This window comes from Aulonocara sp. 'chitande type north' Nkhata Bay, linkage group LG2, assembly GCF_057382095.1.
Source record: "Aulonocara sp. 'chitande type north' Nkhata Bay isolate Kocher_YH1m ecotype deep benthic linkage group LG2, A_spYH_male_GT1.1, whole genome shotgun sequence".
Taxonomy (NCBI): Eukaryota; Metazoa; Chordata; class Actinopteri; order Cichliformes; family Cichlidae; genus Aulonocara; species Aulonocara sp. 'chitande type north' Nkhata Bay.
In genome coordinates, this window is record NC_141345.1 from 17,963,818 (window position 1) to 17,980,371 (window position 16,554).

The 16,554-nt window shown below is 42.3% G+C and overlaps 1 protein-coding gene across 4 annotated transcripts in view; it reads left to right on the top strand.

The window, feature by feature from the left end:
• The window catches only part of LOC147337592 (protein phosphatase 3 catalytic subunit alpha-like), a 49,447-nt gene extending 36,501 nt beyond the window's left edge, over positions 1-12,946 (top strand). For 3 of the 4 annotated variants that reach the window (XM_086306735.1, XM_086306745.1, XM_086306718.1), the window contains exons 6-14: positions 1,439-1,578; positions 2,741-2,818; positions 4,256-4,350; positions 4,565-4,690; positions 6,038-6,115; positions 6,216-6,300; positions 6,588-6,685; positions 7,752-7,799; positions 10,452-12,946. In XM_086306735.1, the coding sequence (XP_086162861.1) occupies positions 1,439-1,578; positions 2,741-2,818; positions 4,256-4,350; positions 4,565-4,690; positions 6,038-6,115; positions 6,216-6,300; positions 6,588-6,685; positions 7,752-7,799; positions 10,452-10,630 (927 nt within the window). In that variant the 3' untranslated portion in view covers positions 10,631-12,946. The remainder of the gene's footprint in view (positions 1-1,438; positions 1,579-2,740; positions 2,819-4,255; positions 4,351-4,564; positions 4,691-6,037; positions 6,116-6,215; positions 6,301-6,587; positions 6,686-7,751; positions 7,800-10,451) is intronic. The other variant, XM_086306726.1, reaches the window with a different exon arrangement.
• The last annotated feature ends 3,608 nt before the right edge of the window (positions 12,947-16,554 follow it).

The window sequence follows — 16,554 nt, forward strand, 5'->3', positions numbered from 1 at the left end:
TATTTTACAGAATTTTCTATTTGTATTTATTTCTAAGTATTTGATAAGCAATGCTGACCATTGTGTAAATAAGGCATCAATCAGCTCTTAAAAAATAATGGTTAACTGTCTTTGAGAAGTACTAAAAAAAAAAATTGCTGAAATGTAATGAAGAACTGAATCTGAATTCATTTTAAACCTTTTCCTGTTTAATCATTATGTAGTAATGCATAAAATGTATATAAAGTGATAAAACAGCCTTTTAAAAAACATTTGTAATAACTAAATTACAGAGCTGAAACCTACCAATCAGATTGAGAAAGTCTGGTTTGACAGTGTAGAAGTTGTCATATAGAAAAGCTTAAAGAAGCCAAAGCTAACTTCATGTATTGTTTACTAAAGGCCTACACAGAGCAAACAAAACAATGAAAAATAGAAAAAATATCCGTTTTGGTCATACCCTTTGTTATTCTGCATAACTAAATGAATTAGTTGTTGAATCAAATCACAGTGGAGAGAAGAATCTAGACCTTGTAAACCTAGCTTAGCAGTAGCTACAGCTTTGCCTTCAATTCAGGTGACAGGGTGTAGCTAAGTCAGGTGTTTAATGAATACATTATTTGTTCTTTTCTTTTCCTACTTACACAAAACAGTGATGCGTTATATTTGTTGTAACTAGGAAGTATAAATAATGATAGTAAGGAGATTTGGCCTAGAAAGCCATAGAAACACATTTATTTTGTAGACAATGCATTTAACCCTTGCATCTGCATTCCCAAAGACATGGTTTCACTTTATATTCAGCATCCTGGTATATATGTAAGTTCTGTTATAGAGAGTAATCAGCCTGCAAATGCACAAAAAGAAGAAAGATCAGCCTTCGTAACTGTCCACAGTTTGTTATTCATTCTCAGTTTCACCGTTTCTCCAGTTCCTGCTCTTTGCCTGTGCAGGATAAGGAATACAAGAGCAAGGAAAATTAATCATGCATGCAACATGAGATCGACCTATGTGCAGCACTCAGGCACATTCATTCAGCAGTCATAAACCAACTTTTATTTCAGCTTTTTAGCCTGCTCCGAGTGTGTTCATTAGAAACCATAAAATAACCCCTGTGTGTATACAGTTCACTGAGCTCCAGAGCACAAAGCCGCACACATGAACACAGAGACGCGAGAACACATACTTCCTCATCTAATGGCAGTGTTTCCATGGTGAATCTGCTGGTGTGACATCTTCTCCCTCCTGTGTGGTGGGGGTTGCCATGGAGATGCTCTGCTCTGACAGTATGTGTTTGTGTGTGTATGCTATGTGTTTGCTTTTCTTTCTCCCCTGATTTATCCTATATGTGTTGGAGGGTTGTTTACATGACTGAAAATGTCTTTCATGTAGAAAATCTCTGTTTCTGTAAGCTCACATTTCTATACTTCTGTGTGTGTGCGTGTTTTTTTTGTCCTAGTTGGACCGGTTCAAGGAGCCTCCGGCGTTTGGGCCCATGTGCGACCTGTTGTGGGCCGACCCCCTGGAAGACTTTGGCAATGAAAAGACCCAGGAGTACTTTGGCCACAACACGGTCAGAGGGTGCTCCTATTTCTACAGGTACAGGAGGGTAGAATTACTCCTCAAGGTGTTGTGACGGCAAAAAAAACATTACGTAAGAGCCCTGACATTTTATTTTTGAATGGGAATGAATATAGTATGGCAGCCTTGCAGCAGCAGATCCCTGTGCTTATGAAGCTCAAAGGCAGAGCTAAGAGCTGACCTGGTACTCCAACAAGCCAGTGTGGATGTAATATTCTGGGATGATGGTTCACAGCAGAGACAGTACTCTTTAAAATCACCACCTGAAAGAGAAAGAAGTTCTCACTCATGTCCCTGACTCCGGGTTTTCTCTTGGATAGGTCGATGTCTCTTTCTAAATGATCTGAGCGCCCTGTCGCTACCGTGCATGAGCAACGTGCGATGCTCACCTACAAATTAGAAATCTAATAAGTTTCAGGTCGACTTCAAGCTGCAGGTTTGGGATGTTGTTCCCGAGCAGAGAGAACGGGAGAGACGCCTCGTGTGCGCGTTTACACCACATCCGAGATCCACTAAGGGTCGCTGGGATTTGTAGAAAATCTTGGCTACTTTACACACACATACGCACACCAAACACGCAGCACACACAGTTCCGTTTCAGCATGAAACGATATCCCACAATCCCCAGGGAGACTGCACGGTTCTGTTGCTATGACGACTGGCTACTCCTGCCAGATATGGAGTGATATTAAGATACAGTGAGAGAACGAGGGAGAGTAACATAGGAGGAGGGTGGCAGGGGGAAAAAGATGAGAAAGTAAGAATGGGGGGCATGTACAGACAAGGGGGAGACGGTGTTTAGAAATGGGTGTTGTGACATGTTCTCTGTGGCAAACACACCGATTTTCTATGTTTAGGAGACACAGCATCAATCAGCCAACTAGTGTACAGTCAGCACACCTCAGCACTGAGGCAGCCATAAGCCTGGCTCAGGCCTGTCACTCCTCACTGATGCCCCCTGCTGGTCTCAGTCAGACACTACCTTAGAAAACAAAAGCCTACTCATCACCCACTGCCAGACTTTAAATATCTGTTTTGTGGTTTACAGCAGCCTTGACATATGACTTGTTTGTTATGTAAAGTGTGTTTTACTGCATCTCTTTGAATAATTCTTCCCCTTCATGTTTCTTCCTTTGCCCTCACTTACTCTCACTTGTTGTCCCTCTCTCTCTGTCTCCAGTTATCCAGCAGTGTGCGAGTTCTTACAGACCAACAACTTGCTGTCAATCATCAGAGCGCACGAAGCACAGGATGCCGGGTGAGCTGACCGGCTGCTGCGGCTCATTCCTTTCTCTCAGCTTAAATGGGCACATCATTTCATTTAATGGCTTACCCTGACATTTCATGTTCTGAGCTGTTATTTTTCATTGTCGGGGAATTGGCACATTGCAGGAAAAGAGGCGGCGCAATTTTCACCCTGAAACTGTGTGATTAGCATTGTTAAGAGTTGGTCTGACTGAGAGTGCACCAACAGCCGGTGCAAGATTCAACCCTAACTAACTCAGCACAGGAAGTCAAAGAGGCTGCGTACACTTTGTACTAAAAGTCTGAATAAAATAGTGAAGGGAAAAAAATTGTGACCCAAAAATGCATTCCTGGCATCTATTATCTCACTGAAAATCCTCTAGATGTAATGCAGCAATTAAGGCAGCGCTGTGTTCTGTGTGTGTGCTGTTTGGTGAACCCATTAACAGTATTTGGTCTGTCATGCAGACAAGTAGTCTGGGTAATCATCCAGAGGTCTTAATGCACTTGTTATAGGATGGCCAAAAAACAAGCTATTTCAGTCGCCAGGCTTCTGCACCTGTGCAGAGTAGCTAATGTGGAGATAAAACATGCATTCATGGTCAAAAAAACAAAAAAGAGACTGTTCGATGAAGTAAGCAGCTGCAGTGTGGATACAAAATGAAGCAGCTTTCACCTGAGAACTTACAAAAGACATTGTATTCACTGCTGTCTCTATGAATTCTTTGATTGAATTCCTGAAGCCCTTGATTTGTGAATGTGCCGTTGCTGCATTATATTCTCCAACAATAGTGACAGCACAAAGAGAATAACGGCCAGCTCACTCAAAAAAAAAATCTAAGCTAGCTGCTACAGGAACTACCCTAAATGGTGAGTTTGTCTGGGAAAAATTGGTTTCTCTTCACTGAAGTTTAATAAGCAGTGAGAATCTAAAGCTGTAGCTCGGTGGATTTACAGCAGCACACTTTCCTGTCAATATTACCTGATGAAAATGTGTGTTGTTTATAGCGGCCTGACAATGAAAAAGGATTTTTTCCCCTAAACCACACAAATCCTAAACAAAGGGGGGGAATCAAAACATAACATACAAATATTATCATTAAATTCACACAGAACGTGAACCACGCTCTCCTGGGTGAAATTGTTAGACCCACTCAGCCACCACAACCCAGAACAGTAAAGTTTTGTTTTGATAATTTGCATATCTATGCAGGCTTCCGATGCCCAGTAGCTTTTTCTGTTTTTTTACTTGTCATTTTCCTCTGCTATGCAAGGCAATCTGGTCTATTTCTGTTCTGTTAGTTTAAAAGAGTGTGGCTGTCTCACCTCTAACCATCCCCTGGCTGCTTTAGAAGACCTGCAAAGCAAATCTTTGTTTCTTTCATCCACAGCGCGGTGTCCTATTTGAGTGGCTATAACGTGGGCGGCTTGTTTGTCTCTCTTTCCTCAGGTACCGTATGTACAGGAAGAGTCAGACTACAGGTTTCCCCTCGCTCATCACCATCTTCTCCGCTCCAAACTACCTGGATGTCTACAACAACAAAGGTCTGACTGACGTGTGTTATCCAATTATTGTAGAGCAAACTGTTTGCGTTGTAAGACTTCTCAGGAAAATCTTTACATGTACGGATGGATGGAAACATTGTTACCTCCTAGAGGAGCAAGCTTTCAATAGGTTAATATCTGCTTCTGTGTGTGTGTGTGTGTGTGTGTGTGTGTGTGTGTGTGTGTGTGTGTGTGTGTGTGTGTGTGTGTCTAGCTGCGGTGCTAAAGTATGAGAACAATGTGATGAACATCCGTCAGTTCAACTGCTCCCCTCACCCCTACTGGTTGCCCAACTTCATGGACGTCTTTACATGGTCGCTGCCCTTTGTTGGAGAAAAAGGTACACCCCCCCCCCCCCCCCACACACACACACACACACACACACACACACATTACATTACAAATACCATGGAAGAGCATGTTGAAGAGGAAGTGCAAAATCTTCCTCTTCCACGTGAAGATAATTTAGAAACCATTTAATTTTGAAAGTGAAAGTAAACCTTCAGTTGAACTTCTCCAGTGAGAGAGCTCCTCTGCTCAGCTACTAACAGAGTTTGCACGGTATGCATGCGTAGTTTGGGATCCTGGTCCTTGCTGGTGTCTACTGGTCAATAGGGGAGTTGACTGGATGTCTGTGAGATTCTGAGACAGAAGGAGAAACTTAAAGTCTCTGAAGAGAATTCATGTATTCTCAAAGATCACCAGATTTGACTCGTTTGACCTGTTTGAAGGCAGGGACAACCCGCAGTGGGTGGACTGGCTTCCTCTATCTGTCCAGTGTAACTGTGGGCGGATGGCTTGTGAGGTTTAGAGGCTGCTGGCCTTTCAGGCAGAATATGGCTTCAAAACCAGCAAAGTGTGGCATCAGAATCTGGGCTTTATTTTATGGAATGTGTAAATATATACAGAGCAGCTGGGAGGAGGAGCTGCTGAAAGAAACCAGGGGACACGAGTGGTGCTAGATATGTCATACAACCTGGGACAGTGGCACCTCAAAACAAGGCCGACGACGGCTGGAACACATATTAATGTCAGTGAACAGGACGTCTCAGTTCATTTTTTTCACCAAGATAAGCTTCAGTATAGCGGATTTTTAGCATCAATTACAACCTTGTGACAAAAAACAGTTGTGTTGTTAATTCTGGTTGCAATCAATAAACATATATGTTTTCTCTGCAGTTTGAAATTGAGCTGAAGACGATATATGTTAATGGTTCCAGGTCAAACTGACCTGAGGGATACCAGTTTGATAAGCGATTAATAAAATGGATCGCTGATGTACAGTAACAGAGTGTGATTCTTGATATCTTCATCTTTGTCCACTCACAGCCCTCTAACGTCTTCACAGCTGGACATAGTTCAGCTCCGTCCTACTTACATAAAAAGATTTGTTCACATTTTTTCCCAGAAAACATTTTTATTTTTCACAGTAGACACTGAAACATGTCGTATCAAAGGGTGTTAAGGGGTAACAATCACACCGATGATGGCTCATGTTCCATTAAGGGATCGCGGAGAGCCGGTGTGAAGGTCTGCTGTCACATAGGTCGATAATTTACCGCTATTCATTGAAGGACACGATAATTACCCTGTCGTTAACATTTTGACTAGTACCTAAACTGCATGAACCAGTTGGCAGTTTTGTTGTCCTTTTATAGAAGCGTATCTGTGTCTGTTTGCCCTGCAGTGACTGAGATGCTGGTCAATGTTCTGAGCATCTGCTCTGACGACGAACTCATGAACGATGGAGACGAGATCTATGACGGTACGAAGCCGCCAGCATTGATTTTTTTAAGGGTAGCTAGCGTTCTTCTTTTCTTCTACGTATCAACTTTCAATAACGTTTCTGCTCCACTCACTTCCAGCCAGTGCAGCGGCAGCGAGGAAAGAGGTGATCAAAAACAAGATCCGAGCCATCGGGAAGATGGCCAAAATGTTCTCCGTTCTAAGGTGGGTCAATTTGCAGTTAAACATGCGTGTGCGCTTGCCTGCACATGCTCGGTTTGCCGCAACTTCTGCAGAAGCTGGCAGTCATCAGATCCTCACTTTTTAAAAGAGATTTTTCTAAAATCTGTCTTTTAAACCACAATCGTGTTTTTTTGCATGTTTGCAGGTGTGCAGTGTGTGAGGAAGTGTGTAATTCTTTCTCTTTATCACCTGCTGTCTTCTTTTACCCACACACATCTGTCACACACACACACACACACGCACACACACACACTGTCTCTGTTTCTCAGGGAGGAGAGTGAGAACGTCTTGACCCTGAAGGGACTGACCCCGACTGGCATGCTGCCCAGTGGCGTTCTCTCTGGGGGCAAACAGACCCTGCAGAGCGGTGAGCGTTTCATTCACTCACACACACATAAGCACACACACAGTCACATGCACACAAACTTAACCCCGAACTCATATATAGAAACACAATGCCACACAGACAGTTTGAGTATCTGCTTTGGAGCATCCTCCGGTTCCTCCATGCCCTCTCTCCTCTTCTCCTCCTCCTCCAGCTGTTTTTCTCCTCTCATCCTTCTGCCTCACTGACTCACTCCCTCTCTCCACCTCACCTCGTCAGCGCTGAAGGATACTAACAGCCCACTGGTTGCCTGTGTGTGCGAGTGTCAGAGAGAGTGTACGAGCGAGAGGCTGAGAACCTGAGAATGACACCAAAATACAGGGCAAATGCATGTGTGTGTGTGAACTAACAGCAGCTAATGCTAACACCAGGTGCCCTCTGAACCTGCTGTGGTCTCAGTGCTGCTCTGAGGGCTTTGCTTGTTTAAAACCTGAAACATGCCCCTTAGAAGGGGGTGTCTGGTAGTTGGGATATTTAATTAATGCTAATATTGAAATTATATGGATGTTACACATGATATTGATGATACAGAGTCTCTCACTTGTGTATATTTATCATGATGACATCTCCACAGAGCTCTAACGTGAATTTGGCCAACAGAATAGCATGAAGAAAATTTCACGTTCAGCTAAACAGATATTGGTCCAAGCTGGCCGTCAAAAACTGCAATCTTTCACTTCTGCCTTAGTTCATGGTGCTCGTCATAAATCGCATAATACCCGTCTGATCTCCCAGGCCAGCGTGAGGTCACGTTTTATGTTTTATGACTTCCTGTTTGATTTTTGGATCACCCCAAAGTTCTGCCTACACTGTTTTCCAACCAGAGATTGTTTGACAACATTTAGCTCAGCCTGTCGGAGCCTCCTCAGCAAGCGCTGCTCACCCATACGGCAAAGATGTTTACGCATATCTGCACAGAGCATGTTTCAGCCTTCACTTCGTTTTCCTTCTCCTCCTCCTTTCTTTGTATTCCATCTTTCTCTCGGACTCTGTCATCTCCTCTCTCTTCCTGTCCTCCTTTCTTTCTCTTCTTTTGCCCATCCTTCAGCTACCATTGAGGCCATTGAAGCTATCGAGACAGTTAAGGACGCCGAAGGTAAAATCCCACTCATTTCACTGTGTGGGCGCGTGTGTTATATGTGTGTGTGTGTGTGTGTGTGTGCGCGTACGGACGTGTGTGCAGCATGGCTGCGCTCTCAGCCGCCCATGCTCATAAGGTCATAGATATTTCCTTAGACACGATGCACTCAGCTCTTCTGACTGCATCACCGCTCTCAACAAAGCTGCTGCATGCTGGAGCCACCACATTAAAGCACACAACATGCATAAACCTTTCTTTTTCATCCTCTTGGGAAACAGGAAACACATACAGCCATATATTTGCATTCTGTTCAGATGAAACACGCAGAGAATATTTTCTCCACACACACACATTTACAAGAAGAGCGGGAATGTGGGCGGGAGAGGATGTTGCAATGGAGGGCAGGGTCACCCAGACCTCCTCACGGACTGCAGTGTGTTAGTGTTTTTCTATAGTTTCCATAGATGCTGTAGTTCTGTAGAAGATGAGCATGCAATCAATCTGTTTCTCAACAACCTACAGCAGAACTCGGGCCAGATCAAAATTTGCAACATTTGCAATTCGCTGAAGAAACATTTACACTGATCTGCCACAAAAGTCGTCTTTTTACTTAGCTTTCAGCCTCCTGCAGCGTATTCACGTGACCTAGATTCAGAATAAAAGTCTTTGCTTACACCAAGAGATGGCAAGAAGGCAAGCTAGTGTGGCTGAAACTTCTGCAAACCCAACTGCAAAAAGTTGGGTTTGGAATTATACAGATACAGTTTCACGCTCAAAACCTTTGCAAAGAAAAAAAGATTAATTTGGCATATGGATGCATTACATTCAGAGGCGGCTGCCAGGTCTGCCAGGTTCTTTTGAGCTCATGAACAGATTGTGGTCATGGATTGTCTTTTGTGTATCATGCCCGGCGTGCACAGGCCCAGTACTCGGCACGCTTCAGTTACCCATACTATTTTGTGTTTGTACCTTTAGTGCTGTCTTTGGCTTACCTGAAGTACAGACCATAATTTGTTTACCCAAATGAATTATGGGTATCGCCTGTGCTGTAGTTTTCTGTCATGTTATATATGATTTGTAGTTGGGTGTTAGACATGTGCTTTGTAGTACAGTGGCATCTGTGAGCAGCAGCATGTGTGACAGTTGTCTTGTGCCGTTGTTGAAGAGTTGGCGTTGGCCTCTCCAGACAGTCCTCCTTATTGGTACAGGAGCATCTGCTGGAACAGAGGTTTACCTGGTCTGGGGTGACAGCTACTACAACGAATCAACCTTAATGCTGGTCGATGTTTTGTCTAATTTAAAGACACACCGTTTAAAGACAACTGAAATAAAGCCAAGTCTACAGCCATGCTAGCTCTGTGAAATGCTTCCACTAGCATGCTAACAGGTTTACGAATGACAGAAGGAACACGCTGCTGAATTAATACGTTTAACTGAAGTCCAGATATGCGTGAATGACTGACTCTTCAGTGCGACAGAACAGACTGTGATAATTTGGATCTGGTGTACTGCTAATGTGTTTGTGTGCTTTGCTAACATTTGACGATTAGCAGTAAATACAAAGCAAAGCTAATGCTACGCGAGCATGAGCAAACATCTGACAAATAATAATAATATTAATAATAGTAATGGTGACTAACTCAAACATAAAACCCATTTAACAGATTTATCAGAGAACACACATAATAAATGTCCGTTCAGTCATTTCCTCATTTGCACCTTTAAAGCATTAGTGTCAGTTGGTATGAAGTTGTAACTCGGATGAAATAAAAACAAAAAGCAGATGCGCATGCTTTTGTTTCATAATGACTCTAAACACTGCTGACTCACCTGTACTGCTTCCCATAAAATTGCCATCTGATAATATCTTGCTGTTCTCTGGAAACCAACTGGTTTCACTTTTTCTTCTGTGTAAAGATTTATTGAAAAGCGCTATAAAAATCCTTTTGCATGGAGGTGCAATCAGCTCTATCTAACTCTCAGCAAATAAATATTCTTCCCAAAATGTTGAAGCACTTCCTGAAATATTTGTCAAGTCCAAAGCGGAGTAAAGAAAATCCTGGTGGTCACTATGACCTGACTAAAATTGGTGGAGTGCTTCTTTAAGATATCAATGCAAGGTTAAAGCTGCCCCCTTAGTCACAAACAAGGAGTACTCCCAAAGCCAAAAGGGAAGAACATGAGGGAAATGGAAAAATGTGACTACATGTCCTTACCTGTAAATTCTGTGAGCTCCTTCTGTATATGATGGTTTGAATGAACAGCTAACTGTCAGAAACTTGTCCCGAGGGGAAAAGACATCTTAAGGTCTTACGAAAGACCGATTGTGCTCATATTGTTTTTCTCATAACATCTTACCAACCACTTTACTCACTGCTAATCTAAGGTCAATGTCCAGATAAACACCGGTTCATGGGTGGCATAACATATATACGATATGATTTTGTTTATCCAAACCCCAGCTGACCTTCAGCTGAAGAGATTTAGATCAACATGATATAAATGTGGTTACTGGAGAAACTGAGAAAAGATTTACTTCCCAGGCCACACTCATGCTCCTTATCGGGGGGTTTGGATACACAAGAATTTGTGCAATTCTGTGTCAACTTTTAACTGTGCATGTATGTGTGCTTCTGCCTTGGTGTGTGTATGTGTGTGTCTCTGCAGCCATTCGAGGGTTCTCTCCGCAGCATCGGATCAGCAGTTTTGAGGAGGCCAAAGGTCTGGATCGGATCAATGAGAGGATGCCACCGCGTCGCGATGCCGTCAACAGCGTGGGCCTGTCGATGGGCCGCATGAACATGGGAGAGCCCAATGGGACCGACAGCAACAGCAATCTACAGTGATGGACGTACATGCCCACGTGCCCAGACACACACATCTACAGTTACGACACTGACCTGGTCCCATATTTCATATTATGTGTACATAGGCATATATACAGACAAGAAAAATGCATCACACACACAGACACACACACACACACAATATTTCCTTTACTAAATAGGTACAGACAACATAAAACCCAATGCAATTACATACACACATCCTGCCCCTTTTCCCGTCGCCATCAGCTGCTATTTAAAGGCATGAGCATACATGGACTTTACCACCAAAGGGTCAATCTCTTCTCTGAACTGATTGGCCCCATTTAGAGAACTACAACTCTCATGTACCTGCACAACCACAGGAAAAGAGTCTCCAAAAATACTCCCCATGCAAAGCACGAGCAGCTACTGTTTGTCTTGTACGGAGGGGGGTGGGGGGATCACCAGCGGGCTGACAGTGACAAGCCTGTGAAAGTGTGCTGTTTGTGATGGACGGGGTCAAGTTTAAGGGTTGGTGCAGACGGCAATCGGGGTGGGGGGGGTATTTAAGTGTCATGTATGATTCTTTTTCTTTTTCCTGTTTGCATCCCCAAAACAGGAAGTGGAACCATTACCAATGCTGATTTTCCAAAGTGCGTGCACATGCTTTTAACGTGTTGGTCTCTGTATGGCTGTATTTCGAAAAAAAATGAAAAAGTGTTTACGTTTGCGAACACGAGCAGAGCCGAGCATCAGGCAACGGCGAGAATATGTTTTTGATGTGCAGTGTGGCGGCTTATCTGCCAGCGAGAGATGTGCGAAGATAATCTCAAGCTGCGGTCTAATCTGAGCCTCACCATCCTTTCCTCCTTTGGAGGAGAGTCCCATTTTGCTTTTGTAGCACCACACTGCAAGCATACGCCACTTGAAGTCAAGTGGCAGGAAACCCCTCTGCCTGCCCATCCACCCAAAAAAGAAACAAAGAAACCCCCTCGTGGCTCCAAATGTGACCCGGGATCATATTTGAAGTGTTTCTCCCACCTGTTGTGTGTAAATAGAATAAATAAGAGAGGTTTTATTGCACATCTTGATGCGTTTGGTCACAGGGTCTGCAAGATGCAGTCTATGGTAACGTGGGATGCCAAATGTACTGTATGTGAGGGAGACGCAGAGGTGGGGGAGGGGAGTTGAAATGTGAATTCAACACTCTATTCATTCTCTTTCTACATCCTCCTTTCTTCCCGAGTTGCTGTCTGCTAAAAAGACAGCAGTGACTGCCGGGAATCTCCGGCCTAATAAGCAGGAAACGATATTCCACTGAGGAAACACACTCTTCTGGTGAAGGCAGAAGCCAAGACAACAAGAAGAAGTCCGAAGGGGGGGAAAGGGTCTTTGTAAAGCATTTATATTAAAGCATCAGTGCATGCAGAGTTAAGTTCTTTGATAATAATGTGAAGATTATATTTGTGCTCTGTGTTTCACTATAGTAGGATTTTCTTTTCTTCTTGTTTTTCTGGCTAATATAAATGAACTGAGGTATGATGAAACATTTATTTTGTACATAATGTTAAATTTTTTTTTTTGTATTCATTTTGCGTTCGATTTCATTGGGGGTTATTTTTGCCACCTTTTTTTCCTTCTTCTTTTTTCACGACCTGTGTTTCTGGTTTCTTTCGACGCTGTACAGAATGACGACTCACTTCTATTCAAAGTGTCAAGTCCACATTCTCTCCTCTCTTCTTTGTCGATGTACAGGAGTTGTTTTTAAATGATAAATATGAATAACGATAAACAAATATTAAACTAGCATCGATGAATGACCATTACTATATACAAAGGCACAGGCATTCAGGCAGCCAAAAGCATGATTGCATGGTTAAAATTTGCGCTGTTCAAAGCAAAAAAGCAGCAGACACATTTTAACGGGAGGCGTGTTGCCGTCACAACTTAAAGGAAAAAAGTGTACTCTCTCTCTGATCATAATTCTTGATGATTCCTCTTGTTATTTGATGATATTTATGAGTCTATGATTATTATGATTCTATTTATTATGGACATTATTCTTAATATAAAGCTCTCTCTCTCTCTCTCTCTCTCTCTCTCTACTGGTTGCTCTTCATGTTGCGTTGCTCCTTGGTTGATCTTGTGCTTCTCTGGGAGAGGTGAACCCCCCTTGGGAGACCCTGTGCCATAGAAACTGTGCCACGGTTCTGACTTTCTCTGTCTCTTGTTCAATCTCTCTCTCTCTCTTTTCTCTCAGCTTTCTGTTTTGACTCCCCCGGTCACTAACACTGTAAGCATGCCCCATGGGACGATCCACTTTTTTACTCTTGAATAAAATATGCATGAACCTTTGGTATGGATACAGAGCCTTTATTTCCTTGTCACATGTTTCCTTACCAATATAATCACAGACACAAATTGCAATACAAAGGACTAACTCTGATGTTTTCAGAGTTTTTATCAGTTTTTAGCGTTAACTCGGTTTTCCTGGGTCTTTTCCCGTGTGTTTTGAATACATCTTCTTTTTTTTGGTACCGGTACTGGTTTTATTTTGTTGTATTTATCCGCAACACCTTAAAGGCCGGTCCGTTAAAATATTGTCGGACATAAACCAAAGATGCTTATAAACCAAAGATGTGAAGATATTTCACGTCTCATCCGAGAAGCTTCTTCAGTTCTAGGGTCAAATGGTGGAGAGTCCCAGATTTAAGCCCTGTGGGAGTGTGAAAACGGGTGTAAATCACAGAACTGAAGAAGCTTCTCGGATGAGAGGTGAAACGTCTTTAAGCAACTTAAAGAAGTCCAGATGCTTTTCTTTCCAAGCTCCTTAGACAACTAACTCTGATCAGAGCTGCATAGAGTTAGAGCACCTGTTCTGTGGGAAATGTGAAAGATGCCACACAACAGAGACATTTAAAGAGAAGTAGTTTAAATAGTTAAGATCTGAGCAAAGATCAAGTCTTAACATGATATCAAATATACATTCGTTTAAATAAGACCCCCTTTAAACAAGCACTTTGGCGACAGTGGGAAGGAAAAACTCCCTTTTAACAGGAAGAAATCTCCAGCAGAACCAGGCTCAGGGAGGGGCGGGGCCATCTCTTTCAAAAGGTTGGAGGTGATGAGAGGAACAGAGCCAGACATTAATATTAGCTAATGATTAAGAGAGTGGGGCAAAAATACATAGAGAGGTTGGTGAAGAAGAAATAGTCAGTGCATCACAGGAAGCCCCAGCAACCTAGGCCTACACCAACATAAGGGAGGATTGAGAGTGACCTGATCCAGCCCTAAATATAGGTTTTATCAAAAACAAAGGTATTAAGCCTAATCTTAAAAATTGAGAGGGCATCTTTCTGTTGAATCCAAACTGGGAGTTGGTTTCACAGAAGAGGGGCCTGAAAGCTGAAGGCTCTGCCTCCCATTCTACTTTAGGAACAACAAGTAAGCCTGCAGTCTAAAGTGCTCCACTGGGTGACACAGTACTATGACATATTTAAGATAAGATGGGGCCTGATTATTCAAGACCTTGTATGTGATGAGAAGGACTCAAAATTAGAATCTAAATTGTACAGGGAGCTGATGAAAAGAAGTTAGTGTGGGAGAAATCTGCTCTCTCTTTCTAGTCCCTGTCAGTACTCTCGCTGCAGCGTTTTGGATCAACTGAAGGCTTTTCCAGGGAGTTTTTAGAACATCCTAATAATAATTCATTACAATAGTCCAGCCTACAAGTAATAAATGCATAAACCAGTTTTTCTGTATCACTCTAAAACAGAATATTTCTAATTTTAGAGACATTGCAACAAAACAACCCTGCATATTTGATTAATATGCACATTGAAGGACAGGATGGTCAAAAAATACCAAGATTCCTCACTGTGTTACTGAAGGCCAGGGTAATGCCATCAATGATGTAAACAGAATTGGTCCTAGCATGGAACCCTGTGGAACGCATAATAAACTGTAGTGTGAAGAGGGCTCTTTATTCACATAAACAAATTGGATATTAGATACATATCATTGCAGTGCAGTGTCTTTAATTCCTTTAATAAAATATTATGTGGTCGTCTGCTGCTTTACATGCTGTGCATTCAGAGATGCTCTCCTGCACAACTTGGTTTAATTGAATGAAATCTAAGTTACTGCATTTTTCCTATTAGCTCAAAGCAGACCATACTCTGGAAACCCTACAGATGGCTGTGTGAGAAAATCCCAGATCAACAGTTTCTGAAATAGTTGGACCAGCCCATCTGGCAACAACGTCTCAGAAGTCACTTTTCTTCCTCATTCTGATGCTCAGTTTGAACTTCAGAGATCGCCATGACCATGTCTGCATGCGTGAATTAGATTAAAACAAACTTTATTAACCCCTCGGGTGGGTTTCTCCGCATGTTGCAGAGGTAGAATACCAAATAAAGGGGAACGAGAGAGACTGAATATAAGCATAAATATAGCATATATACACTTTTATATAAATACAGAATATATAATAGGGATAAATATGAATACCAGTGAAATATAGTCTATGATGAAATGTAGATTGCACAGGTCTATTGCACATTTCAACTATTGTGAGTCTGTTGCACAGTGATTATTGCACAGTCGACTATAAAAAATATTGCACAATAAAAAGCACTACAGCTTAGTTGTTCCCGCCCTCCTTTGTCCTCCTGTTTCCCCTCCCCCTGCCCTCCAGCGAGGAGTTAAATAGTTGGATGGCATGTGGGACAAAGGAGTTTTTAAGTCTGTTGGTCTTAGACTTTGGGAGAAGCAACCTGTCGCTGAACAGACTCTTCTGGTTCCTTATGGCCGTATGCAGAGGATGCCCACCATTGTCCATAAGATATTTGTGCTAAGTAGCAGCTGATCAGTTGTGACAGAAAGCAGCTCACTTTGCTTTAAAGACAGAGAGTGTGAATGAATTGCACACACATATCCGACTAAGAAACTGTTACTGGTAAAGATTACTCCTGCTTAAAATGTCTAGTAATTTATGTTTAGGCCACATCCGAACTGAAACTCTCCCAAATGCAAACTTAAATAAAAATTTGCATATGAGCAGAGTTTCCAGCATGCACTGTGCAGCAGTTAAACTCTTCGATGCGTCTTACACAGCACTCTTTGTTCTTCTTTCAGTTTTATGATTCTGTATGACAAAATTCACTAATACTATCAAAAGTATTTCCACATCTCTGTAGCTAATCATACATTTATGATACACGTTTACATGCTTCCTGTTTGTAAAGAGAAGTGATTCCCAACCACTGGTCTGTGAAAACCCGTTTTCATTTTTAACGTTGTTACCCTAAACCCTTTGAAGATGAATGTGGCCATTCTTGTGAAAAAGTAGAGTGCAAAGTTACCAGCTAAAGACAGGAAGTCAGCAAAGTGCACCCATACACTTACACAGACACCAGCTGATCAAGTCTAATTAACACACAAATAAAACACTTGAATTTCCTTCCTCAAAGCTCAAACATCACGGAAAGATTAGTTAGTAGAGTTAGCTGCTTACAAAGTCCCACAATATATGAAAAATATCATATTCTACTAAAAAATGCACCAACACCACACGCTGTATCACAACGAGTACGCCAAGCCGAAGAGCATTAAAGACAATCAGTTCCAATTTACTGGGAATAACCAAAGTAAAGCACCCAACTAACCAAGCCATGCTGACTATGACTCTGCTTTAGGAAGAAGAACAATATAATGTGCACTGGTTTAAAAGAAAGAACCAACGGACATTAAAAAGCCAAGCAAGACTTTTTTTGATCCCACAGCAGGAAAATTTGTGCGTTACCACAGCTCAGGTACAGATAGCAGGATGAGCACTTCAGTACTCATCTACAAGTACTTTATAGGAAGTGACAGCAAACAGTGATAACAGCAACCACTGTGTGCAGCATGCTTGCCTTGTTGGACTAATAAAGGTAAATCAATTCAGTTCAATTCAATGCTGT